The sequence below is a fragment of the Phaeoacremonium minimum genome (genome assembly GCF_000392275.1).
Source record: "Phaeoacremonium minimum UCRPA7 unplaced genomic scaffold PA7_03_scaffold_84, whole genome shotgun sequence".
NCBI classification, from domain to species: domain Eukaryota; kingdom Fungi; phylum Ascomycota; class Sordariomycetes; order Togniniales; family Togniniaceae; genus Phaeoacremonium; species Phaeoacremonium minimum.
Genome location: NW_006920991.1, coordinates 63478 through 90462, shown reverse-complemented (window position 1 = coordinate 90462; position 26985 = coordinate 63478). Strand labels below are relative to the sequence as shown.

At 51.4% G+C, this 26985-nt stretch overlaps 6 protein-coding genes across 6 annotated transcripts; 3 read left to right on the top strand and 3 right to left on the bottom strand.

Annotated features, from left to right (window-relative positions):
- Window positions 1-1648: 1648 nt before the first annotated feature.
- UCRPA7_1367 (putative atp synthase f0 protein) lies at window positions 1649-2691 on the bottom strand (the record flags this gene model as incomplete). The annotated part of the gene is made up of 4 exons (XM_007913948.1): window positions 1649-1879; window positions 1929-2331; window positions 2391-2607; window positions 2673-2691. The coding sequence occupies 4 exons, from the start codon at window positions 2689-2691 to the stop codon at window positions 1649-1651; spliced, it is 870 nt and encodes a 289-aa protein (XP_007912139.1).
- Window positions 2692-10351: 7660 nt separating this feature from the next.
- On the top strand, window positions 10352-11151 carry UCRPA7_1366 (hypothetical protein; the record flags this gene model as incomplete). The annotated part of the gene is made up of 2 exons (XM_007913947.1): window positions 10352-11038; window positions 11116-11151. 2 exons carry the CDS (start codon window positions 10352-10354, stop codon window positions 11149-11151), a joined length of 723 nt encoding a protein of 240 aa, XP_007912138.1.
- A 265-nt stretch (window positions 11152-11416) lies between these two features.
- On the bottom strand, window positions 11417-13064 carry UCRPA7_1365 (hypothetical protein; the record flags this gene model as incomplete). Its single annotated transcript, XM_007913946.1, has 2 exons — window positions 11417-12979; window positions 13041-13064. The coding sequence occupies 2 exons, from the start codon at window positions 13062-13064 to the stop codon at window positions 11417-11419; spliced, it is 1587 nt and encodes a 528-aa protein (XP_007912137.1).
- A 2980-nt stretch (window positions 13065-16044) lies between these two features.
- Window positions 16045-18350, top strand: UCRPA7_1364 (putative gram domain-containing protein; the record flags this gene model as incomplete). Its single annotated transcript, XM_007913945.1, has 2 exons — window positions 16045-17557; window positions 17614-18350. The coding sequence occupies 2 exons, from the start codon at window positions 16045-16047 to the stop codon at window positions 18348-18350; spliced, it is 2250 nt and encodes a 749-aa protein (XP_007912136.1).
- A 2315-nt stretch (window positions 18351-20665) lies between these two features.
- On the top strand, window positions 20666-21858 carry UCRPA7_1363 (putative inorganic phosphate transporter pho84 protein; the record flags this gene model as incomplete). Its single annotated transcript, XM_007913944.1, has 4 exons — window positions 20666-21055; window positions 21111-21160; window positions 21260-21752; window positions 21850-21858. 4 exons carry the CDS (start codon window positions 20666-20668, stop codon window positions 21856-21858), a joined length of 942 nt encoding a protein of 313 aa, XP_007912135.1.
- Window positions 21859-23038: 1180 nt separating this feature from the next.
- Window positions 23039-25264, bottom strand: UCRPA7_1362 (putative interferon-induced gtp-binding protein mx1 protein; the record flags this gene model as incomplete). Its single annotated transcript, XM_007913943.1, has 3 exons — window positions 23039-23725; window positions 23774-24981; window positions 25066-25264. 3 exons carry the CDS (start codon window positions 25262-25264, stop codon window positions 23039-23041), a joined length of 2094 nt encoding a protein of 697 aa, XP_007912134.1.
- Between the last annotated feature and the right edge of the window lie 1721 nt (window positions 25265-26985).

The window sequence follows — 26985 nt, the reverse complement described above, 5'->3', positions numbered from 1 at the left end:
CCTATTTTCCATGGACGAAAGGTGGGGTCGTTGGGACCCAGCCATGCTGCGCCATTGGGCCTGTGGGTGGAATATCCATGAGATGACTATTGCTTCAGCACCCGGTTATGAACCGCATGTTAGAAATGAAAATTACGACACTTGATGGAGGTAGTTCACTCTCGACTTCGGTGGCCTGCGGTCGCATTCGAATGGCGCCATAAGTAATGCTGGCGGCAAAGTGTTGGTGATGGCAGAAGTGTGTGGCCAGTCGAGGCATCCTAAGTGCTCCAGTCAGCCCAGGTTTCGATATTGTGTCCTTGCATTTGCCGTGTCGAGGTTTTGTGGAGATCGACTGAGCGTTCCTTTGAAGGCGTATAGACTGTCCTGAGCTTCGACCGGTGGCCTGCCGAGGTTCTGGACAATCACCGTTTGTCCAGCTCTCTCAGACGAAGCCCATACAGACCGCCGTGGCGTAGTCCCCATCATGACTAATGCTTATCATGGCCTCCTGGTCAGGATTCTCGGCGTCTACAGCTTTTATTATTGCAATTGGGGGTCCGGAGCCCAGCCGTGGCTGCGCCATCTCCTCTGCATCCACCGACGCTCTTGGGGTAATCGTGATGTCGTGGAAGGTCAAGTGTCGGTGCGGATGGGCCTTGATAGCTGCTTCTTTCGCTGCAAATCTGACAACATGAACGCAATTAGTTCCCGTTCCCTTGCCAGCTTGAGAAGCTTCAGTACTCACCGCCCCGCCATGAAAACGGCAGCCTCCCAGAGCTCCGATTCACGATCCGCCTCGGCATGCGAGCGCTGTGAATCCGAGAGGCTCTTCACCTTACTGCGCTCTTCTGTAGACTCGCCATGTTTCTGTATGCCTGCGTCATTCTGGAGGATCCGCGCGATTGGCGACACTCGCTGTCCTCTGCGCGCGGCCTCTTCCTCGGTCAAGACGCGGCGAACGAATCGCGCCGCGCGCGCCGAGTTCAGAATGCTGTAGATCCGGGGGATGTGACAGATGTCCGTGCCGATGTTTAGAGGGTACGGGAATGGTCGCACAATACGCGGCATTCTCCCTTTCATTGCATCTTGGAGTGCGCATCAAGATCTCGACAGCTTCTATAGATTTCGAGAACGTGATGGTGAAAGACACTAATTTTAGCGGTACAGGCGCGATTCGTTTACCACGGTAGGGGATCTTCCTAACCCAGACAGGGGTATAAATGCTAGGGTACGATACGTCATCTCATCCATCGATTGATAACAGTTACGATAAGAACCTCACGACAGTCCGTTGATATAAAACGACACCTGCCAAATGCCACGATGCCTTAATTTACATTGAAAAACAAACCAGGTAATCGATCTCATCAGTCCATTTGGTAGAAGGAAAAAGCCATGTTCCACCATGTAACACTACAACTCAATCTTAACGGAAAGTGTTCATAGACCTCCACAACACTTTTCAACTCCTCCATGCATTAACAACTTTTCCTAAGAATCGAAATCCGCACATCAAAGCGAGTAAAGTCCCTCCGAAGATGGAAAATCCATCCTGCGAATTCCAGGACGTGAGAGACGATAAGGATGGCTAAAGTGGAGGATCCTAGGCGTTTCAGACTTATATGCCGCTGATTGTGAACGCCAGTGGGAGGTTGATTGATGATGTTTAATTGTCTGCGAGGAGAGGAGCGCGCTCGGTGTCACCAGGAGCCTGTCGGCGACCCCAGAAGTCCTCGCGTCCGGACCAAGCAGGAACAGCAATCACGACGGTGAAGACGAACAGCACTGCCATGATTGTGAATGCGAAGATCCACTGGAAGGCCACAAGCTGTCGCTGGAATTGTCCTACACCCAGAGCAGCAGACAGCACGCTCAGGAAGAAACCCATCGTATAATCCTGCAAATGTTAGGCATGCTAAAGGTTTGAATTCATCTGAGAGACTGACCTTGTAGACAACGATGAAGAATGCGCCATAGACCAAGATGGCCCAAACGAAGATATTGGCGAAGATTCGAGCTACGAGAGTGTGCGGATGGGGCACCATGATGGCACCATTCCAGTAGATAGCGACGAAAGTCCAGGCAAGAGGACCCGTCACAGCCGGGGCATGAATGAATCGAGGGTACGCATTGTGGCGGAAGTACAGCGACGACAGGTTGAAAAAGTTGATGATGAGGATGACCTCAGCCCAGGCGAAATGGGAACGCACGAATAGCATCACGAAGGCGAAGTGCAGGAGATTGTTGAAGATGAAGTGGCTGCCCACAGCACAAGCGGCATTGACGTAGTCAACATTGCTTGAGAAGAGGTGGGCGATGTATCCAATCTGTAAGATGCCGACAACGGCCCTAGAGAAGACATATCAGCTCTGCAGCCCTAGACTTGGCCTCGGATCCTTCCGACGTACCAATAAATCTCAGTAATGGTGTTGTTGAGAGTGAAGCCGGTGTGGATGAGCTTATTCTGGTCCCAGATTCTGCGGCGAATGGTGAAGCCATCGTGAGGCTCCTCGACGCTGTAGTAAACAGAGACGATAACCGACAGCAGCCAGGTAAGAATGGTCAGGATCTTGTAAGTAATGACAGCATTGGGATTGTGGGTTTCCTTCTTGGCGAAGGGGTTGACTAGACAGGCAGATGGTAAGTCCTCAGCTCGGCGGGAAACGGAACAAATGTCGCGGTGAACTCACTGCTATGGAGGCGATCCATGATGGCTATACCTGGAGTGTCTTGGACTATCTGGGCGAGGGTTACAGGAAAGTAACTCTGATAGACAGAAAGCTGGAGATGGTTGTCTGGTGTAGCGGTTCGGTCACTTGACGGCAGGTGAACGGCTCGAGGTAATGGAAGAGAAAGTGGGCGTGGGTAGCTTATAAGAGAGCGAGAAGGCAGGTAGGCAGGTAGGCAGGTAGGTATGAAAGGGTGGCGCGGGACGCCTATGCATTTGCGGGGAGGAACCTTGGGAAATGATGTGCAACGGGAAGCTAAGGTGACCTAAAGCTTCGTCGTGCATACAAACAAGAGTACCTTGAGCTTAGGTGAGAGGCAGGTAGGTCTCCAACCAGAAGAGCTTTGGAAGTGACAGGTCTGGGTCTGCTGATGTGTGAACTTTTGCTAGGTACCCACCAAGGCAGTAGGCAGGTGTGCTGGAGGGAATGGGAAGGCATTACGCGTTGCCGCCAGGCCAGCACGCATTGACAGCAGGCAAGATGACTGGAGGGCGGTGACTGACAGGATCCATACACCGGACAAAGACGTCGTGGGTGTTTCCAGCGGATGTCATGAATGACTGGCTAGGAGGCAATCCTGGCATTACGAAACACGGTCTATCCAAGCTTGCTCGGAGGAAGTTCCTTGCCCCGCTCGGCTGTGGCTTGAACACTGGGAAGCTCTCTGTCCACCTACCGGTACCTTAGATATTTCGAATCTCTACCCACTACCGTATTGAATAACAATTGCATTCACTGCCCGTACCTGACATGACTTTTGAGAACCCTGACGATGAAGGTGAGACATTGTTAACGCAATATGTGGCTGCCCGCTTCGTCATCTCCAGGAGGGAGTCTGATATTTCGTTATGGAGCAAGGTAGGATAGGGAAGGTATGTATGGCTGGTGATGGATGAGAGGGTTGCCCCTTCCGTCTGGGCTGCAGGAGCGGCTGTTAAGCTCGTGTGGGGAGGAAGCAGGGGGGTGTGCTGACCCACAACAAGCGATTGGCTTGGCTGAGGGGGAATGACGCAGTTGACCTCTAAGACTTCCTGCACCCTGTCTCTTACCCCTCCAACCTTGCGCCGAATGGTGGCATGGTTGGAGCCATTATTATACGATAATTAGACCATCTGTCAGGTTATACTGAAAATTTTGAGAACCCTAAATAATCTCGTACGGTTCAGTAACACTGCATTCCTGACAATTTCTAAGTAATCAAGAAACTCGCATATTATAAGATTATTTCTGACTCTCTAAGTAGGTATATGCAGTTTGAGGGGCAATTTTGCAAGTATGGCCAACGACTTGGACCCATCTGAAGAGAGGATCGAAGCCATTGGTGTGTCCCATGACACTGATTGATCGTCTGGAGATCGAGTGACCGCGAGCATTTTGAACGGGCATTTGCTGGTGTAGGCGAGCATCTGGAGGCGATTGCGCCCCACCAGAATGGCCAGAACTCGTCTAGACTCCTCGATCGTCATGGCAAGCGGCGGGTAGGCGCGGCTGCCTCCTGGCTAGCTCGCCCAATTTGGTTCCTTCCCGGAGCATTTGTACCTGCAATTGCTACATAGTCGAGCCTTCCTTTCTTGGTGCAGTGCTATGCACACAAATAGTGCAGGTGCTATACTGCACTCTCCGTGTTCGTGAAGGTTCAGGTGCAATCTCTGAACCTGCTCCCTGGAGAGATAAACGTATCGAATCATATCTTGAAAGAAGAGCAAATTCAGTACATTGTTACTACGAACGAAAAGATGGTCCAATAACTACCAAAGTCAATTAACAAATATCTTTACCTTAAGTCGCCTAAAATAAAGTCACATCTGAAATGGCCAGGGAATCTCGAGATGTATTTCCCTTCTACTTATGCCATATTTTTGACTAGACGCCGTCTGGCCCGCTTCCACCTGAACGATGCGTACTCTCTTTCAAGGAACGTGAGCGGCACGCGCCAGGCAGCGATGATGAATTCTCGGGTCCTGGAGTTGAATGCTGTGAATAGAGAGAAGAGAATAACAATCGTCGAGAGGCCAACTGTTGACAGTATGATTAGAGATATCCCTGACCGCCCAGATTCAATTAATTATTGCATTATGGTAGGGACATTACGTACACATCCACAGAACCTGCTCGGTCAAAGTCATCCATTCTTGACCCGTCCGATTGTTGTTCATGCCGAAAAAGGCAGCGAAGAAGTTGAGGGGGAGCTAGAGAAAGCTAAATCAGCAAGGCCAACGCAGGAGAGCAGGGGAAACGCAGCGAGGGTCATTCCTACAAACAATATTGTCACGACAGTGAAGGCCATGACGGCCCTGCCTTGCTCAACACTTTCTTCACCTGTGAGAGCAGATTTGATCTCAATGACGCTAAGCTGCTGCTGTCTGAGAGCCATCGATGATTCGACCTATGCACATTGTATTAGGGGTCTCGTCAATGAAGAGGTACTCTTTTCGAATCGTTGGCCAAGACAAACCTGCTGGCAAATGCGAAGTGCGGATTCCTCAAGATCCTCCAGCTCTAGCTGTCGACTTCGGATGCGCTGAAGTAGTGCCTCAGCCTCATAAAAATCGTCTTCGGATTTGCGGCTCCTCGACGTCCATGTGCCTTCCATTGGGTTAGAAGCATCACGCCGAATTGGCCTGTTCAACGAGCTTCTTTGATTACGTTGGGCAGCTCCCGTGCTCTGTGATTGTTTCAGGGCGTTGATCAATGTTTCTAGAAGCGCCGATTCATTCGAGTCCTGACGAGGCTCGCCACTGTGATGTTCCAAATGCTGTGCGAATTCTCGAACCACAGAGTACTGCTCATTATATAGACGCAGCATGGTCTGGAGTTCCTTGGCGATGTCTTGGCCTTCTCTAAGAAATGTCACGTCTCGATTGATGAGACGCATGAATCTCCTGTACCACAGTTCCGACAACCCTTTACTCAAAGAGGGAAAATCGTCGACCGTGATCACGAAAAGCTCAGCCTTCGAAAATTGTTTGTGAGAAGAAGCCAAGTATTTTTATGGAGCAGAAAGATTTCTCACGAGATTTGCAATAGCAGCATTGAAGAGCTTCAATACATCTGGCCGCTCGTCAAAAGGCGTCGTCCCCGTACGGTCGAAAAAGACACACGAGCACTGGTCGATAATCATGAGAGCTGGAGCTGTCAGTATACTCCATAAAATCAGACTCTCTCATATACGCCACCTAAATGATGAATGGACTTGATGCCGAGCATATAGTCAAGACGTTGCCGGAGGCTTCGGTGTACATCTGATGAGTCAGACTTGAACCAGTCAATAACACTTCCTCCACCAATGCAATGGCACTTACCTTTCTGCCCCAACGCCGGGGGAATGATGTGATGATAGTATCTTGTCTTTGTGAGCATGAAATAATAATCTGCATGGGTGCCTTACTGTCGTCCAAGATCCAGAGCCAAAGCTGATTCACTGTCAACACGCGGGTATGGGACGTTCCTCGATAAGTGACTTGATTATGACCACGAGTTTGTGAGTTTGGTGGCGTCGAGAAGTAGTATTCATCAAGCGTCCTGAACATATGGACAGGGCGTTGCGCTTTGAGGTTATCAAGCAGCAGCTGCTCGCTCGCAAAATAATCCATCGCGTCAGCAACTCGGGCGACAGCCATAAGGTACCTACCGAGGCTTGATCCCCTATAACCAACGTCTTAGTATATCGTTGATCGAGTGTGCGATTACCAAGAATTGACTTTCATACTTATGCTTTATTGAGTCTGTGTCAAAATGCAAGCCTTGGCCTCTCGTCTTGTGAGTTTCAATCGTATGTACCATCTGAGCACACCTAGTGCTTGTCTCCCAATGCATGTAGGGAAGCTATGTTAAATAGTCAGTCACAACTTTATCACAATGGCGTGCCGAGCGGAACTACAAATAACGCGATGTCATTCCTAATTTTCTGTTCATCGCTCCTCTCAACATCGCCCCTCTCAAGATCGTCTTCCTCGCGGATTGTAGAATCGTCCGGGTCCCGCGATTTTGGATCAGCTACAGTGCATGATAAGTACGATTCCCGTTCATCAGGCAGAATTAATTCAAACCGCGCGGGATGATAGAGCACTGGGGCCTCATATGAGGTGCCTCTGTCGGGCTGTCTCGCCGTCTTCTCCATGAGCCATACATATTTTGATTTTGTTCCCTCCGCAACTCGATTGGTAGGAGTCTCTGAGCATTTTGAGTACTATCATGCTCCCTGGAATCTCCACGAGAGTCTTCCCTGTAATATCTCGCTATAGCAGTCTAAGATAGTCTCAGTTGTAGAAGAGTTTCAAGCAAGAACTTAAGCTGCAGTACCTCTATCCAGCGCACCTCGTTCCCCGGAAAGTGGAACCAGCGCATTTCGTCTGGTGCATAAACCTCACTGAGAGGATTTTCCGTTTTGTTAAATAGAATTTCATGAAGCGGAACCTTTTGATTAGGAAACACCCCGGAATGAATTTCATCCTTGCGTGTGTTACCTTTCCATAGAGAGGCATGCTTCTTGAAGTACATTACCGAAGCTTTGAAGCCGTGTAACTCATCGAGGGTCGCCTTCGAGTTCCCATTGCTCTCATCAAATGATTTCAGGGCGCTCTTGCGGCGCATCCCGAGCACTTTCTCATATGTTTTAGATCCCATTGTGGAGTTCGAGTTTTGATTGAGCGTCTCTGTTACGCGCGGTTGGAGCGAGACTTCGAGCCGTCTTAGGAGTTGCAAGTCTCGAACACACTCCGACTCGGTCATAAGTCTAGCAATCATGCTCTCCCTAGTACGTCTTATTGTTCCATGAATGTTGCTCACAACTTCATTCTGCCAGGTGTAGCGCGATTTCTGCATTTCAAGTATCAGGTCACGTTTGTGCTTATTTGACGAGAATCGAGTGCGCTGTAGCTGGACGTTCTTGATCTCCAACTCTACGATTCTCCTATGGCGGAAGCTTATTTTTTCAAGAAATTCATTTCGTTTTGCGTATCGGAGACCGAAGTATGCCCCTTTAGCATCACTGAAGCACTTCCATGGTTCTCGAGCAAACTCTGCCGGATACGCGCCTTGGGTGGCGCCTTGGGTATCGATCCAGATATCAGCAACTCGTCTTCTGTTTCCATTTCTAAGGAGACGAATCAACTGAAGTTTCCGAATATCTTGCTATGGGGGGTTAACAATGCCTTGAATCTAATTCAAGAGAGGTTGAATTTTCATTTCTGCAGATAGTCGTTGAGACGGAGTGGCACACAAATGCCTGTCCAACCAGGGCTTTACACATCACAGCCTCCTTGATCTAGCCGGGTGGGAGTTTTCAGCTGGGAGGCCACTCGAACTAAGTTGCAAGGGAGCTATTTCACCACTCTGTTGCACCGCTAAGCGCACTTTTCCGTATACTCTACGAGGTGGATTAAGCATTGGAGTGAAATTGTGTTGTAATTTGCATATATTGTTTTCTCAGTCTCTATTCCTCTATTTACGAATGACTCCTGGGGTGCTGCAAATACAATATGGTTGTTTTTCCTTTCCCTTTCTATACTACACCGACGCCTACCCCAACTCTGTGGCACTAGTTTGATGGAATTTCACTACCATGTCCAAGTGCTGGCAGTTCTAGGATGTATCGTGCCTTTTGTGCTATTGAGCGTTTCTGAGAACCGCAATTAATTTCTGGCCATCCTGCATCAATAATGGAGACTTACTTGTGGTCAAGAATGCTCGTAATTCCGCCTTATCTGAAGACTTTTGAGACGCCGATGTAAATACAACTTCTGCTCGTCCATCTTTTCGAACGATGTTCTCTCTTGATGATCCGGCGAGGGCGTCCTATTGTTTTCTGATTTATGTGCTTTGTAGGGCCGCCCAGTGGTGGTGCGGATGTACTCGTGCTCCTTGGTGTAAGTGTCCAGAGACCAGTCCCCAAGTCCCATTAGGTCCGGTGGATCACTGGCCTTTTGAACCCTTTCGGAGCTTCGTTGTGCCATGCTCGGTGTGATGCTGACGAGATGAATCTGGGTATGAGGTTTTGATTGTGGATACGTGCGAAGATTGAGCCGCAACTTATAACAAGTGCAAATTTCCAAAATCAAAGGGGATCCTGTCATCAAGTTGTAACATTTCAGTGCCGGCCGGTGGATGGGCCGATTGCGCACGAGCCTCGACGTTTCGATCTTCAGAGTCACCCGCGATGGCCGCCTTTTGCATGTGCTTTCTTGTTTCTTATTTGCGGGGCTTATCGCAGTCTCTTGTTATAAGTGCGTTCGAAACGCAATGCGGCCGAGGGATTGGGCTTCAAAATCTGAAATTCCATTTGGTCGAGCAATAACATCCCCAGACCAAAATTACATCTGTCTGACCTGCCTGGCCATCAGCTTGTTTGGGCCGCGATCCTGCACACCATCCTGCAGTTCATTTATTGCTGCGATTGTTGCTATTGGTTGCTAAAGAGCGGGTTGCATGAAGTAAACTTGAAATTCCATTTTCCACTTTTGTCCACCCGCACTTACACGGGTCAGCCACTAAAGAGAGCCTTGCCCAGGATGCCTTGGCGAACCCTCCATACGCCTGCAGCCTCACCCCCGATTACATTGATAAAAACCTCATTTGTGTTCCGAGGAGCTTCTCTTAGTTCCTGTGCTGTTAAGTCTTTGTACGATTTGACCCAGTCTTACGCACCAGAATGGAGCCTTCTCAGTCGACTGACAATTTCCAGCCGACAGGGAAAAAGCATGCACCACGCAAACCCTCTAAAGACTGGGAGGAGCACCGAGAGATCATCTGCGAAAAATATGTGAACGAAACACTGAAAAGTATTATAGAATACATGGAAATCACCTATGGATTCTTTGCTACGTAAGATATGGAAGTACACTCAAATCTATGATCAGTTGTTGACGGCTCTCCGTAGCAAGCGGCAATATGTTCACCAACTCAAGAAGTGGGAGGCAACCAAGTATAAGAAAGGTGGTCAAATCATACCGCAAGCCAAATCCAAGAAACCAGGCCGAAACAGAATCAAAAACGAATGGATGAAACAAAATCGTACCGAGTCTATGGTTTCTCTAGATGGTTCGGTAGATGATTCAGATAACGAGAGAGAGACCGGATCCGTGACTCTTTCAAGTCAAACCTCTCTTGATATAGACGAGGATGAGGAGTTTCAACAGCATTCAGGCGTAAACCACTGGGCCTCACCTCTCTGTCGAGGAGACTCGAGAACCACAGCTCGTGTCCAAGAACAGCCCGGACGATGGAACAGCTCCATCATGTTTTCAGTGAGGAAAACAATCGCCGATTTTGATTTCTCCATGTCAGATGACCGAGCATCTTTCGAAGGTTACAAGGCTTGTTTTGAGTCATTGCCACAAATACAGGCATCACATATCGAGTCGCTGCGGCCATTCCTTGTCATCTCAATGGCTCGATCAGCTCAGGCTCCAGAGCACATTCACATCGTGCGGGAAATGTTGGAGACATTCTGGTCCAATCCAAATACGCCAATTGCCATCTCTTCTGTGTACAAGCTGTTAGGAGCTTACATGCTGGATCGCAGTAAAGACAAAGATGGTGCGAAAGTGATCATCAAAGATGTCTTCGATGATACCATCATTGACAGGAGGGAGTTGACTTGGTCTCACCGTGCTTTAGGCATCATACCATATCCGTTTCTCATGCACGGCATTCGTCGATACAACGAGGACAAGACGCCACAAGACTGTCTTGATAAAGAGGCCATCATGGCTCAGTTCCTCAAAGAGCTGGAACCGGAGTTCCAAGCCGGCCAGGGGGACAACTTGGTCGCCGTCGTTCGCGACTGTCTACTATGGTGTATCGGAGTTCTAGAAGGGAGGCCGGAGATCCCACGCGTTTGGCAGGATATCCCATGCAACGGGGACGACCTGCTCGACTGGAAGAACGACTACGAAGTGTTTTGCTACCTCTGGAATCAATGGCAGACAGATACCCTCTCTGGGTTGCCACAGCCATCCTGGGTCCAACGAGCCGAAGAGGACCTATGCATCTCAGCTACTGAGCTTCTAATCACGATCAGCTACCTAATTATGGATGGTGATGGTGATGATGATGAAGGAAATTCCAACGGGGCAGCCGACACCCAGGAGCATGATCCTTACCGTCTGGTCCAACGCGCCTTGAAGAACGCTAAGCTCGAAGCCGGCAGCGATGACACACGGCTTTGGAGCAACTTTCTCGACAAGTTCTGCTGGATGAACGAGCTGACTGATATGGAATATAAAGACAAGACTTTCAAGGCTGAGGTCATGGAGTATGTTCGAAAATACGTATTCAAGATGCTCACGAGCGGTATACATAATGTCGACGGTGATGGGAGTTACTCAGTAAGCGGACCGGAGAAGAGTTTCTTCTCAGATCACTATCAAATATTTTCACGCACTGGCCATAGTATACATGACAGCGGGGAGATTCTGAGTACGATGACTTCACAGCATAGGTTGAATGAGATGCAGCTGAATCTTTGCAACTGAGTCGAGGGGGACTTTATTTGTTGGTGGGAATAAGGCCATAGGTATGATACGAGTGGAGCTTTGTTCCGTTGTGTATGATTAAGGGTGTAAGTACGAGGCAACTGGTTGGATATTTCCATCATCATCAATGTTCATGAGATTCAACGTAGATAATTTGTAGTTGGTTAGCTGCATAATGGATATTTCATTTCCACTCTTTACTTGGTTGGAGTCTACAGCAATTCAAGAAGCTCACGCTGGCGACCTAGAGCCCTCAGCAGCCTCTACGAGCGACCCCTGCGCATCCTTTCCTTCCCTTCTTGCCTTCGCGCCAGCTTTCAACTTATCCCACTTGTCGCGATACTTAACCACGGTCTTCTGGACCCGATTGTAGTCCTTCTCGAGTGTCTCGATGTGTTTGGCTGCCATCTCCAACTCCTCCTCAAGCTCTTTGTTCCTCTTCTTGAGAGCTTCGTCTGACAGCTGAGCACCGCCGGCGCCGCCACTGGATGACAATGGCGAGCCAGGACGTACTAGTCGCATGCTTTCCGCTAGGGCAAGCCTCGAGGACTGGGCACTGGCCTCGAACGCATGGAGCCGCTTGGTTACCTTGTCTAGCATGTCCTTGAGGCTTGCGTTCTCTATCTTGAGCTCCTCGATGGCGTTGTATAACTCTTTCTCGGTCTTGCTCCTCACGGCACGCTTCCTGGGCAGTCCCGGTGACAGAGGTGCTTGGGACTCCCTAGCGTCCACGAAGTCGTCCTCGTCCAGGCCCTCAATCAGTTCTTCGTCGCCGTGCATGGAGGCGGCCATTCGCCGTCGCTCCTTCTGGTCGAAGCTCAGGATATCGCGGTAGGAAACGGTATGGCCGCTGGTGGGCACGACGTAGAACGAGTCATTGCCAGAGCCACCGGTGATGGCACGGACCGTTGCGCGGGAAAATATCTTGGAGAGGTCCGGTTCGTCCGCTGAGAGCTGAGGCGACTTGATGCGGTTACGCTTGTGGGGTGCCGGCTCAGGAACGGGGCTGGGCTGAGCTGTCGGTTCCTCTGCAACCAGTGGCAGGCCGGCGAAGGCTAATGGCGCGCTGATCTTGTTAATGATGCTGCCAAACGCGCTGTAGAAGCGGGAATAGCCCTCGTCCGCGGGTGGAGAAGCTGCTGTCTCCTCTGCTTTGTCCTCCTCAACCGCTGAGAGCTGCGGTTCTGGCCGCGATTGCATACCGTGGGGTGGGGGTACCCAGCTCGGCTTCCCGGTCTGGTCGAGCATGTGCTGCATCTTGGAGCGAGTGCCATCTCTGCGCGCAGCCTCGAGATTACCGGGGGCCAGGTCATTGGAGATGCTCGGGGTCAACGGCTGCCCACGCATTCTGGCAGATCGGATACCTCTTGCAGAAGCCAGGTTGCTCGCAATCGAGGACGACAGCTCGCGGCTGGGAGGGTATCGTCGCTGCTGTGATACGGGAGCCACCGGCGAAGCGGCTTTGGAGGCGGCAGAGAGAACAGCCTGCTCAGACTTGGCATCTTTAACTGCAGCATCACCAACATGGGTGCCCGCAGTTTCCTTCTCCCCTGTCTCTGATGGTTCCTTGTCGGCTCCGTGGGTCGGAAGCGGGTGCTCGATGGAGAACTTGATCAGCTCGGACAGCCTCTGGTGGTGCTGTTCCAGAAGCTTGAGTGTCCTCAGAGCCTCGACGCTGTTTGTAGACTTTGCTGCGGCTGAGAACTCGCCGGCAGCGAGAGTGTGCTCGTTGATGGCGACGGTAGAGTCGGCCGTATGCGTGGCTGCAGCAGCAGCTCGTGCATGATCATGCGCCTGTGAATCTCGCATCGTTAGCAACCATCAAAGGAGATAGTCAAGCAGTAAGAGGGTGTACCTTGATTAAAGGTGAAGAGTCCATTTTTCACGATGCTGGAGCCTCCACGATAGAGCAAATCTGAGACGACGTGCAATCATGGCACAGCGAGCCGAGCATGGATTTTGGACAGTTTGAACCCAGTGTGTCTCTCTGAGTCTGCGTAAAACCCTAGATAAGCCTCTTGCTGGATGAAGATATTGCACAGGGCTGTAAGGTATTCTACGATGAGAACAGCCTGGTCTTGTGACTTCTGAGAGGTCGGTCACCGAGAGGCTGAATGATTGACGGGGCTGAGGTGTGAATGTTATCTTATCGGGGTGGGAGGATTAAGGTGGCGGGCGGGCTTGCCCTTTTGCGGCGTAGGCATTGGTAGTGGCTGGAGAGTGGCCAGTGTTAGCCTACCATGAGGGGGTGGTCTGTACTGTCCAGGAGCTCCAGCTCCCCCGCTCCCGCCCATTTGGATGACGTTCGAAACCGACGGGCCAACAGAATGACAGCTTTCGTTTGTCGGCCGCTCGCGAGCGCGCCTTAGGAGGTTGCAGTTACTCTGGATTAGGGAAAGGGGAATTAGTGTGGCAATCCTCTCTTTCCCTCTCTGTCTGTGTCGGGTTGAGGTTCCAGAGTCCAGACGGAGCTGCAGCAAAGGGGGTCAATCAGTTTCCCTTTTGGAGGGGGTCAGGAGCCTTCTGCAGCAACCTTAAACATATCAACCCCCGAATACGCGGAGCTCCTTTTTTTCTGTTACCAATTCCTATACCACCTCCCCCTTTGTGTGGTGATAACTCAATTTCCGTCGCATCGCATCGCATCGCATCGCATCGCAGTCTCCGAAAAACCTGGCACCAGGCTCCACGAGCTCTGGATACGGCGGTACAGCTACAGCTACTGCTAAGACACTTGAACTCGCTGGGCAACGAGCGAAGGCCCCGGGCCACTTTTATCGGGAGGGACATGCTTGGCGATTCATGAATCGATGACGACGCTCGACTCGCGCGCTCTTGGCCTACCAAAGGAAGCTCCCGCAACCACTTCCATCCCCATCTCCATCTCCACCTCCACCTCCACCACTGCTGCCCGCCGCATTTGGACAGAGCCGAGCTGACCTGAGCCGAGCTGCCTTGTCGAATTGCGAAGTATCGTGTCTCGTCTGCCAAGCTGCGATCATGGACAGCGAGAACCGGCTGGGCAAGCTGCTGCCAAAGTCCATCAAAGCAAAGAGACGGCAGCGCAAGTCGGGGGTGACAGGGGATGCCAGTAGCGATGACATCCCGCCACGGGGCAGAAGCACCGTCAGTACCATCAGCCGCGAGACCACCGAGAGCGACACCACCGGCTCGCTCAGCTTGGCCGACGAAGAGGGAGACAAGACAAGCCTCATCTGCTACGACTCCGACCCTGACTCGTAAGTGCCTTTCTGTTTTACCTTTTACCTGTAGGTATCATCTTTCGATGCTGCCTGCCCGTATTCTGCGTATCCGTCGTTTCCTCCTTCCAGAACAGACCCCACAGCACATCCTGGCGAGCGAGGTTTCGGAAACAGCCGCATCCTGGACAGTGCAGCCCAGCCCAGCGCTGTGCGGTGCCCAGGTGCACCTCTGCCTCAGTCAACTATTAGTTAGGGTCTTTCGCTTACCTTAGTGGACCGCCATCCTTCGTGGCAGAAGCTGAGGAGTGCTGCAAAGTACGAACTTTACGACAGCCACCTCGGAACGTCGCATTCAGCCTGCTCATGCTCCGCGCCGCAGCCTCTGTCTTTTAACTCTCCCCTTCAACCTCTCCTCTTCTCTTTCTTTGACTCTCCTTCATCTCATGTCCTACGATACACACGTGCGGCGATCCTGCTTGTCTAAACCCCAAAACTCTCGTTTTTCCTCTTGCATCAACGCTCCCGGCGCTTCCAGAGCTCTAACAATTCTCCCGCCCGCTTAGATCGGCTACACGGCCCACCGCCATCTCAACGCACCCATCCCAGATCGGATATCTAACGACGAATTCTCCTTTGGTGCAGGCAGAGCACATCTCGACCTCGCAGCCATCCGACCAGCAACCATCCGAGCCTTCTCCCCGCTCGTCTACATTCCCCACCGACAATACGGAGGACCTCAATCCCCCGCCGCACCTCAACACCAGCAAGACTGAGCTTGCTCCCCCTCGTCCCCAGTCCAAGAGATCAGTCTCCCCTGCCGGCCGGTTCCGTGACGTCTTCAGGTCCAAGAAGGGTTCTGCCAATTCTAGTACCACAGGCAGCCCAAGTCCCGAGCGACGGCCAACTACGTCGGACGCCAAGCAGGAGCCAAGCCAGAATGCCAATGGTGCTGAACAGTCCGACTTGAGTCAGTCTGCAGAAGCACCAGACACGTCGAAGACAGCTCCCACAGAGCGATTTCGACGTCTCTCGCGTGGCCAAAAGATTGACACAACCAAACCACCTCGAACACCTCCGACCGCCGAGAAAGGCACTCCTGTTATCGTCAACACTCCACCAACCCCGACCGACTCAAGCCATTCGGCAATCAAGGACTCGCCTGCAAGGAGCTCTCCAGCCAATGCCGGGGGTTCCCCTGCGAGCACGACCATCAACTCATCTCCGACGGGAAGCATGATTGCCCAGAGGAGAGGGAGATCTGGATCTGCTACACTTGGCCCAAGCAAACTGTCAAATATCACGTCGGCTCCCCTCACACCAACCCCGGAGAGTGGAGCGACGACCCCGTCCGGAGCTACTTCTGGCTTCTTCACGTCTATGATATCCGCTGCACAGAACGCTGCCAATACCCTCAGCAACACTATTACTAACACGAATATCGGGCCGGGGAACAACAAGAGCAAAGTGAGCATCCCTAGGGAGCCGGAAGTCGAAGAAGAAGATCATCATCCGGAAGTTGAAGAACCATCTGTAGAGTCCGGTCCTGGCCAGCCTATGGACACGAAAGAGCCTGCAATAAAGACGCTTGGACTAGGGGATTTGAGCCTGAGCCAGCTGGGCTTGGCTGAGCCGAGCAGTAGATCTACCACGCCAACAATGGCTCGCTTCCCCGATGTATCCGAGTCGAGGACACGCTCGGAATCGGCACCTGTCGATGCAGGCTCTGTCACAGCAAGTGTTGACCTGTCTGACGATGCTTCTCGCCCTCGATCCCTGTACGAACCCGCCGGTGTCGCCGATCGCACAACACCTACCAGCAGCGTGTATGAGGGTAAGTCCGGTATACAGCGAAGTGGAAGCATACGAAGTGCGATAGGCCGGCATAGAAAGCGCGGAAGTTCCGCCGCCACTGGCGGCACTGGAACTACAATAGGCGCCGCCATTGCGGCTGCCACTGCCTCTGTTGCACATCCCCAAGTTCACTCAAGCGTTCCCAAACTTACTGGGTTTGCGGTCGCTAGTAAGAAGAGAAACCGTGATTTTCACGCCCTCTTCAAGAGCGTACCTGATGACGACTATTTGATTGAGGACTACAGTTGTGCATTACAACGGGAGATCCTTGCTCATGGCAGATTGTACGTTTCAGAGGGGCATCTGTGCTTCAGCAGTAATATTCTCGGCTGGGTCACGACGCTAGTTATGAGCTTCGACGAGATAGTATCAGTCGAGAAGCGAAGTACGGCGTTGTTGTTCAAGAATGGTCTCATGATCTCGACGCTGCATGCTAAGCATATTTTTGCCAGCTTCACAAGTCGAGACTCTACCTACGATCTCATTGTCAAGATTTGGAAGCTAGGACATCCAAGTTTACAAAGCTCACTTAACGGCGTCCGTTTGGAAGAGACAGGTGGCGACAAGACCGAAAAGGTCGATGCTGACACCGAATCCATAGTTGGAGGCAGTCAAAGTGGCTCAGCTTCCGACGATGAGAGCGAGGATGGCGATGATGTCTATGACGAGGATGAGGAGGACGAGCATGGCCCGGATAGCACCCAACCTACAGAAATCACCGCTCTAGAGTCCGAGGCAGACAAAGCCGTCACACGCAAACCATCCGGCGCCGTTGTGACTAACGGAGCAGCGTCGGAAAAGCCGCAGGCCGCGCCTTCTTCCGCTCCTGCTGAAGACTTTCCTGGCCCGGCAACACATGCTCCAACGGATTGTGGAGACGCCGAAACACATTATGACAGAGTTGTTGGCGATGACGTTGTTCCAGCGCCTCTGGGCAAGGTCTACAACCTTCTCTTCGGACCAGCATCAGTAACCTGGATGTCCAACTGGCTTACCAATGACCAGAAATGCATGGACCTACAGATGGAGGACAAGAAGGGGTTGAGTCAGGACAACAAGTCCCGAACATACTCGTACATCAAGCCGCTGTATTCCTCAATAGGACCGAAGCAAACGAAATGCATTGTGACGGAGGCGATTGAGCAGATGGACCTCGAGAAAGCCGTCAATGTCACTATCACCACTCAAACCCCCGATGTCCCCAGCGGAAATATTTTCAGCGTCAAGACCAAGTATTGTCTATCTTGGGCTGAGAACAACAGCACTCGAATGCAGGTTAACTGCACAATCGATTGGACGGGGAAGAGTTGGCTGAAAGGTGAAGAATTCTGTATCCTGCGTTGTGCACACATTTCTAACTGATTGCGTAACTAGGCCCCATTGAAAAAGGTGCAAATGATGGTCAAACAACATTTTGCAAAGATATATTCGCTAGCCTAAAGGCGGCCGTAACATCACGGCCTCGTTCCAGCACTGTCACCAACGGTGCTGCACCAAAGGGGAAGAGGAAAGGAAAGAAGAAGGCTGCGCTAGCTTCGAACCCTACTAGTGACAATGAAGCGCTCACCAAACCAGCCGCCAAGCAAAGCTGGGGCATCTTTGAACCTTTCCACGGTATCCTGGGACCTGTCCTGGATATTCTCATGCCGCTCCTCACAGGTAACGTGGTTTATGGCCTCCTCGTAGGTCTGCTCGTTGCATCATGGTTTGGGTTTGGCTTCAACAACCGGGCGTCCACCCGCGCGTACGGCCACGACCTGGGCTTCTACGGCTACCCAGACCGAGTAGCAGCGTATGAGGAGATGTGGAGGCGGGAGGAGAGCGAGGTCTGGGAGTGGTTGGAGGAGCGCGTGGGGCTGGATCGCCTCGGCGACGGCGCCATGCCCACGCGGAAGAGGGTCACTGAGGCCCGGACCGTGGACGAGAAGCTCCGCGAGGACCGCATGGATGAGAGGGAGATCAAGGAGGCCATCAAGGTGACGGAGGAGAAACTAAAGGTCCTCAAGTCGGTCATTGACAAAAAGCAGCAGACCAGGGAGGAGAAGGTCCAGGCCCAGGCGCAGCCACCACCTGCGGTCAAGGAGGGGAGCACACCCAGCGAGGGACAATGATGCATTCTCCTTTGTTTTATTTCTGTGTCACTTTGTACAGCATGACCTCGAACATAGCACATGTACACTAAGGGAGCAAAAAGCATGCGAAGGGCGTTTTCTGTGTGGCATACTTCTCAATACCAATTAGCTTTTACCACAGTCTGATGTCTTCTCGATTCAATGGGTGACTCTTGGACTCGCTTGAAATCTTCACCGAACGACGCTTGGCGATCTATACGACAAGACTTACCAGTGAAGGTTATTGTCTGTGGGTGTGAAGGACCCCTGTTGCACGTGGAGGGGATGATGTGCTGTTAGCTGCCTGGGCTAATGCTTAGCTTCCGGTCAAAATCTCGAGGGATTCAGGGGTTCGAGGAAGGCCAAGGCGAGTGGCGTCGTCAGTAGCGAGAAGGGATTGCGCAGAATCAAATATCGTGGGGTTGCTGGTCCTTAAGAGCCAGGGAGTCCGAAACGGGCGAAATGGAAAAGCTGACCATATATATGTAAGCATCCGAGGTGATCATCGTCGTTTAATACCAGGAAAACCTCGTGGTTTCGTTTAGGCCCGGTCACTACCATGACTACCGACTCGGCGGATTGTCCAATATTATCCCGGAAGTCCTAATGTTCATTATCCGGGAGAGTGTCAAGCTTTGATTATGACATTGGCCTGAATCTAGCGCTGCAGTCAGGGGTAAGGGGAGACACAAGCATGATATCTATCCCAGTAAATGTAGTGGAGCCATCGGTCGGCACCCTCGGCCGAGCACGAAAGAATGAGCAGAACAGTTGATAGTTAGAAAACGTGCTGAACAGTTCTGCGCAGGGTCAATTATTCGTTGACGCTGGAGGGTTCAGGTAACGAGATGTCGTTGAGCGGTGACTGGGGTTGGGAGCCTCTGGCGGCGACACGTGGGGATTTGGCAGCTTATCCTTGGTCGATGGCGCATCCGACTAAACCCCCTTTAGCAACGCCTCCAGATATGTCCCCGGGGCGTGGCTTTAAGTTGTAAACTGTCCCAGACCGACGAAGAACGACGCATTAAGTGGACTATTACCAACACGCCCACGAGGTCTTTGGGTCTGTCTGATTTGTTACTTACAATGGCAAAAGCAATGAGTCTCGGTCGAGTCCTTCTGTCTCGCACACGCGCCCAGCCCCTGGACTACTCCGTAGATGTCGCAGAAACGTCCACTTACACCTTTCAACGGGTCACACTCCGTTCATGGAAAGGGCGTCAAGCCTCATTCAAGCATTCTGGGGTCTAATTGACCGAAGCCCCCATCTTGTAAAGACTCAATGCCTTTCTTTGCGCGTATGTCAACTCCCTTCAGCGCATAACACCTTCAGCGATAGATATTCCGAAGCAAGTCTGTACTCTCAAGTATTCAATAGAGTCACAGAATCAGACTGCCATAAGCTCGATAAGGCACCACCGTCAGTATATAATACCTACTCTGGTAATACAACCTTGTCCGCCCTCACGCCCCGAGGAATCCGTTGCAGTGGGACGCCTGAACATCAACTGGGGATAAGCGTTGAGTAACACCCATGTCAGGACCCTACCTATCCCATCAACGTCACCCGGTTCTTACGTACTAGTCTGTTCGACTTACTCGCCTGGACTCGGTCCTGCATTGACGCGCCGTGGTGGTTGCCACATCCAGGCCTCTCCCCCTTGCAAAGCCTGCCGCATGAGCCCCATTCCACCTCCACCGAAGGGTACATGCGTATATCAGCCCCAATTGCCCTCCTCTCTCATATATACATACATACAGCCAGCCCTCCCTGTCAGCCTACATCAACAAGTCAGCATAGGGCTTCGGTCAACTCACACGGCTCCCGACAATCGAGTGCAGCGATCGCCATCGCGGATTGAATGGAATCATTAATGAAGGCCTAAGAGCCTGGAGTCCAAGTTGACGAAACAGATAGACTTCTTTCCGGTGGCATACCAGCCTTATATATGGACTTGAGGACCGGGTGATATAGTCGAGGGGTCGAGGCTCCGACATACGATACCAAGTTGTACGATAAAAAGGGGGGTTGGGCTTCGAAAACATACGCAAGATGGATATGTTGCCAGAGCCGGCAACGCCGGTTGGAAACTACCGTACCTACGGAGGCAACAAAGCATTTCACAATTTTGGTTCGTCCGGATCAAGAGCACAGAGCTGTGAATTGCTTTCGGCTGACTTCCTCTAGCAAATGACTATTCTCATATATCAGATCCGAATCTCCGACGACGCCTGGCTTTATCAGAGATTGATAAAGTACCCTTTGGCCTCTACCGTAACCAATTTCATCCACTCCCAAGGAAAGCAGGAAGCGCATGCTGATATGTCGTTCAGATATCCGAGCCGTCGCGGTGGCTGGAGTCGGCTTTTTCTTAGACTCTTACGACATCTTCGCTATAAACCTCATCACCACATTCCTCGGTGTCGTCTTCTGGCAAGGCTCCCCCGATCAATCTGTCAACGGCTTTGGCGGCAACTATGGCAAGCTACCGACGCCTGTCAGTCAAGCATTGAAGGCTTCTACCAGCGCCGGAATTGTGATTGGGCAGGTCGTGTTTGGCTGGCTGGCTGATGTCTTTGGACGGAGGAAGATTTACGGCGTGGAGCTAGGTATCATCGTGTTGTCCACGCTGAACTGTGCTCTTGCAAGCCCGAGTCAATCTATGAGCTCGACTGGACTGCTTGTCTTTTGGAGAGTCATGATGGTCTGTTGATGACCATCTTCTTCTCGGTCACTATGGAGGTGCTAATGGTATGTAGGGTATTGGCATTGGCGGTGACTATCCCCTATCTTCAGTTATTACATCAGAGTAAGTTGTGTCCATTTGTTACCTAAGTTCACTTCGCAGCACTAGTATATCCGCCTTATACACACGACTACTATCATTACAGACAGCTGACCATCCCAGATTCGCCCCTACGCGCTGGCGAGGAGGCATGATCGCTGCCGTGTTTTCCATGCAAGGAATTGGGCAGTTGGTCGCTGCCATCGTTGCTCTCGTAACCACCGCCGCCTTCAAAGACTCCTTCATAAATATCAAAAGCGTTGGAGAATGCGACTACGCCTGCCAAGTTGCGGCTGACCGATCGTGGCGCATTATCGTCGGCTTTGGAGCACTTCCAGCTTGCTTTGCTCTGTACTATCGAATCACCATCCCTGAGACGCCAAGATACACATTTGATGTCGCTCACGATGTCGAGAAAGCCGATGCTGATATCAAGGCCTACATGTCGAACAGATCCGAAGGTGATGTCGACGAGGTGCAGCAGGCACGGATGAAGAAGATTGCTGCTCCGTCTTTGACTATCCCTCAAGCATCGTGGCCGGATGTCTGGTCTTACTTCAGGGAGTGGAAGCACTTTAAGATACTTGTTGGGACCACCATGTCGTGGTTCTTCCTTGTGAGTGACCGTCTCCTCTATCTTCCAAACACTTTGCTAATACATAGCTAGGACCTTGCCTTCTACGGACTTGGTCTCAATAATTCTATTATTCTAGGGGCAATAGGTTACTCGGCCGGCCCCACGTTATATCATACACTATACAACAATGCTGTCGGTATGATTATCCTGGCTTGTGCCGGCAGCTTGCCCGGATACTGGACCGCCATCCTCACCATTGACACACTCGGCCGCAAGCCCCTACAACTACTGGGCTTTGTAATACTCACCCTCCTCTTCTGTGTATTAGGTTTCTACTACCACCACCTCTCAGAGGGATCACTACTAGCTTTATATGTGATCGCCCAGTTCTTCTTCAACTGGGGTCCAAACACGACGACATTCATCGTACCGGGCGAATGCTTCCCCACACGCTATCGATCGACGGGCCACGGTCTATCGGCGGCGTTTGGGAAGATTGGGGCCATCATAGCCCAGGTCATCTCTATTCCTCTGCTCAACAAAGACTCACCGCCGAACTGCTCGGGCAACAAATGCTCACCGTGGCTGGACCGTCTGATGCAGATATTTGCGCTGTTCATGCTGTGCGGGATGTTCGTCTCTTTCCTGATCCCCGAGACGAAGGGCATCACGCTAGAGGAGCTGGCTGGGGAGCCTCCGACGAGCTATAACTCTGGAAGGAACGGCAGTATCTCGGTCGTGCAGAAAAGGTCGTGGAACCCATTTGGTGGAGGCCAGCCCGCTGGGTTTTCTTATACTAGACCAGGGGCGTCAAGGGGGACAGCATGGGCCAGGAGCCCGCGCTTGGGCATAATGACGAGTCCCGAGCTGGCGGCTCAGAATGGAGCTGCGAAGAAAATGAATCGAAGGTCGAAACAGCGGGGACGCAACTCAAGTGGCGGGAGCGATGAATATGCTTTCAGTAGCACGTCTTCAACGAGGGGGATCACCATGAACGGAGGTGATGACGAGAATCCGAGGATGCCTGCAAGCGTGCTACCTGGCTGGAGTGCTGGCTGGGGAAGGATAGACAGGGGTGCTGCACCAGGGATGGAGAACATCAGGCTGCAAGACGTCGGTAGTCTGCTGAAATGATTTACTGTTGGCGTTTGACTCGGCATTGGGCCACGGAAAATTACTAGATGAATAGACTCGGAATCTACAGACTAAAGAGACCACCTTGTTGCGACGAGCCTATACTCCTTTACCTTAGCCACATGAAAAACGAAATTCTTCCCACAAACGATCAAACTATCCATGGACATACTCCTCTCTTTTTTCTCACATTAGCCACGCAGGACCTTCATGGCAGCTCCAAGATTCTCAATCTCCCGCGCCAAGTTCGCCCGCTGCTGCTTCGTAGCAGCCTCCTCGCCAGCAATCATCTCCAGCTGAGTAGGGTTCAACTGGAGCACTAGAGCCTGACTGAAGATGTTCAGGGGGCTGTCTTTGCCGTTGAGGAGGAAGTGGTCAATCACCTGCTGACAAATGACGTCGACGAATCGCTTCAGGGAAACCTTGTAATAGCTCTTGAGAATGTCGTGGAGATCCTCGCGAACCTGCTGTGGATTTCCCTTGTTCATGGTGAGATTGTTCAGCGAGTTAAGGTCAACCCATCGACCCTCAGAATTCTCGACCGCCACGACACCGAGAGCGTCCTTCAGGCGAGCCGCGCGGAGCTTCTGCAAGGTAGTGCCGAAGTAGTGGTTTACTGTCAGCGGCTTGCCGTCCAGTTCGATCCCGAGCAGGAAGTGCGCATGCTTCATCGCTCTCTTGTACGCATCTTGGAGCTTTTCCAGGAGCACGTTATCCCACAGCTCTCTGCGAACATCTTCTTCTGAACAGATCTGATCTAGCAGTGTGCAGATGAATGAATGGACGGTGCGGATGGCATTGCTGACATGGGACAAGACAAGAGGCTCCCATTTCTTTGACTGTTCCTTGAAGACGGTGCCAAGAAGAGCACCGCCGAACTAGAAGAAGGTTAGTGACTGGCTATAAAAACAGAAATCGAGACTCACAGTGCCCAACTCAGGACCGCGACTATCGCTGAACACGGTGTCAATGTGATTCATGATTGAGTTTGAGGACGGTTCCGGACATTTGTAGTCATCCATGACAATGATGTCGTGAAGGTCGTTGAGGGCTAGGTCATCAATCTCGACTGTAATAAAGGGAAAGTCGCCCTTTTCTCCGATCTCCTTCTTCGACTCATCTACTGCTTTCTCAGCAGGCTCGTCAAAATAGTGGGTATGACCCCGGAGACGGAGAGTTTTGGCGAATAGCTCGTTTTGTTCAATGATTCTGGTGATAAGCTTCATAGAAGAGTTTTGGGCAAAGATTGGATCCTCGGTGTAGTATGCATTGAGAGCATATCCTGTAATCTTCTCGAACTTGGCTGCCATTCTTCCGAGGAACGCTCTTTGAGAGGTCTCATCGCCGCGTGAGACACCCATTGCCTCAAGCGATTTGCGAGAACCATTGAGCATCTTCTGAATCTCAGCTTTGACCTTGGGGTACTCTCTCTTGGATACATTGACGAGAAGCTCACTAAGACGCTTCTTGAAAGAGTCGATACCAACTCTACCGGAAGAGGATACTCGCGACCATGGCTCGTTCTTGAAGAAAGCCTTCTCCATTCGGTGTCTCACAGCAAGGGACGCGTTGTCCTCGTCTGCACCTCGGTTTTTGACTACACAATACCCTAGCTTGAGGTCGTTGCGCTTACCCTGGATCAAGTCGAGAACTGCCTGCTGAGTAGCCTGTTCGACCACCAAGTCCGGCTTGGTCAGCACACCCATGGTCCTGCCACCGTTTTCATCGGCATCTTTCGCAAGCTTGAGGATCTCCTGAGTTGCAATGTCGACATTGCAAGGGATGACAGCGAGAATGATCGTTCGTGAGTCCTTCATGTAGTTCTTGACCATATTGTTGACAAGCTGGATATCGCTCTCAGTTGTCTGGCCAGGGGTAGCGGTTCGAAAAATGCCCGGAACATCGATCACGGTCAGGTGGTCCTGATCTGGACCGTTGATCTCGATTTTTAAAATGTCTTCACTGAAAGTAGCGAACTCGGTGTTCTCATCATCGTCGTCCTTATCTGTAGAGATAGGTCTGATGGCCATGGCACGGTTTGCCTTGTCGAAAATCGCCGCGAAATCCGCGGTGCGAATGTCTTCAACAACATGGTGAAAGTCGCGCAGACGCTGCTGGGTTTCCTTATCCGCATCTGGGCGAGGAATGATCGAGATTGCCACACTAGTGTGGCTCTCGCGGGAACAAGTGATTTGGGTTGCATATCTCGTACACAAACCAGTGGCCCGGGGAAAGGAGAAACCGGTCAAGCTCTCGAGGACAGAACTTTTGCCTGAAGACTGATCACCCACGACAACGAGCTGAGGAAGTGGCACCATAGAGCCGACATTGAGCTCTCTCAGCTTATCGATTTGAGCTAAGACTCGCTGGTTTCCGAGGCCCATGCCCATCGACTCGTCTGGGAAAGCACTGCCCATTGTGATCACTACTTCTTGGTGAATAGGAAGGCGATATGAGTTTTAAGTGTTTAGGATGAGTATTTTGGGTTGTGTGGATGGTAAGAAACGCTGGCTCCACGCGATGTGTTGAGATGAGGGAGAAGAGGAGGATCTTCCGGCAGATAAGGGGGGAAGTGAGGAATGTTTTTAAACAAACTGCGAGGTAGAGGTCGAAGACTACAGAATCGGCAAGAATCTGCTTTCTGCCTCGTGTAGTTGGCGGGAACTTGGGTTGTTTGTGGGAGGGGACGTGGCGAGAAAGCGTCTTCAGATATTGGCTTCACAAGGAAAGAGCGCGGTTTACCTGGACACGAAGAAAACAAAAGCCTTCAATTCTGCCTAGTCACTTCTGTCTCACCAGGCACCAAGGCCCTTTTTGGTCTTGGAGTTTAAGTTGGCGTGTTCATCTGACGCATTTCGCATTGAGCTGTTGGGCTCTGCCACAGATACTGGCCACGAAACTGGCCGATGAGGCGCAAGTCACAGGCCAGGAATGATCTCGACAATGATCCACAAATATACCCTTATACGTTTATTACCGGCTCTGTGGTGATTACGTCAATAAACTTATCATGGAACCGTGTATCAACAGTTCAATGGTCTTTGGTTACCTGCACGAGCACAGGATCTATTTAGATGGCCGATTCGTGTATATATTTGCTCTGCCCTGCCAAAATAGCAGGATAAATAGCATACTTCCAAGGAACGTAATCTTGCTATAATATTACAAGTCTTATTTATTGAGATACAAGTCAGATTGATCGACCGAGGTCATTCATCAATTCCACCAACGCCTCTATACGACCTTTCTTACAGTTGCCGAGTTTCGTTCGATAGAACGGGGTATCATAGTCATGAAAGGCGAAATGTCTGTTTATAGTGGGAGAGATGCAGAGTGACAGAGCAAATGACATATAAAGCCCTGAATGTAGTAGATCGGTCAACGAGGACCAGTATAGGAATCGATATCTGGTCGTCATGGCCCAGTTTGTGTTGAGAAAAGACTTGATTTTGGTCTGAATTGGTCTCGCATTCAATGTAATACTTCATTTCGTCCAAGGCCGTCTGGTCCATGAAAGGCAAAAGATTCCGCAGCGAGTTTCGACAAGATCCTCCTGAGCACTTTTTGCTCTTTTATAACAGCCTGCTTTCCATAATCCCTGAGGCTCTGTACAGCCGCCGATCAAAACATGAAAAAAATGACGCTTGCAAACCGCCGAAATTACTCAGACTATGCGGATGCTCTTCTTAAGCAATGTAGTGGATGTTCCCTTCGTTCTTCAGCGTTGACGCTGCCTCTTCTCCCGGTCGGCCGGACCAGTGTCTCCTTCGCTCCTCCGCTTTCTTCCCCTGTCATCTCTTCGATCGTCACCTGGCCGGGAACCTCCTCCACGACCTAATCCTCTTCCTCCGCCGCCCCATTCTTCATTCAAGCGGCCATTGCCACCATCACCTCTGCCTTCTCCTCCCCTGTGACGCGATTCACGATTACCACCACCCATATTGTCTCGCGGACCGCCTGGCAAAGAATCTCTGTTACCACCAGTGGAATCTCTCGGTGGTCGACGTGGACCCGAATTGTCTCGGTCACCAGCATTCGCATCGCCGACATTTGGTATGCCGGACCTTCGATCACGATACTCGCGAGGCTCCTTCACATCACGGTCTCCACGCGGGCTACGTTCTCTGCTGCTGCGACG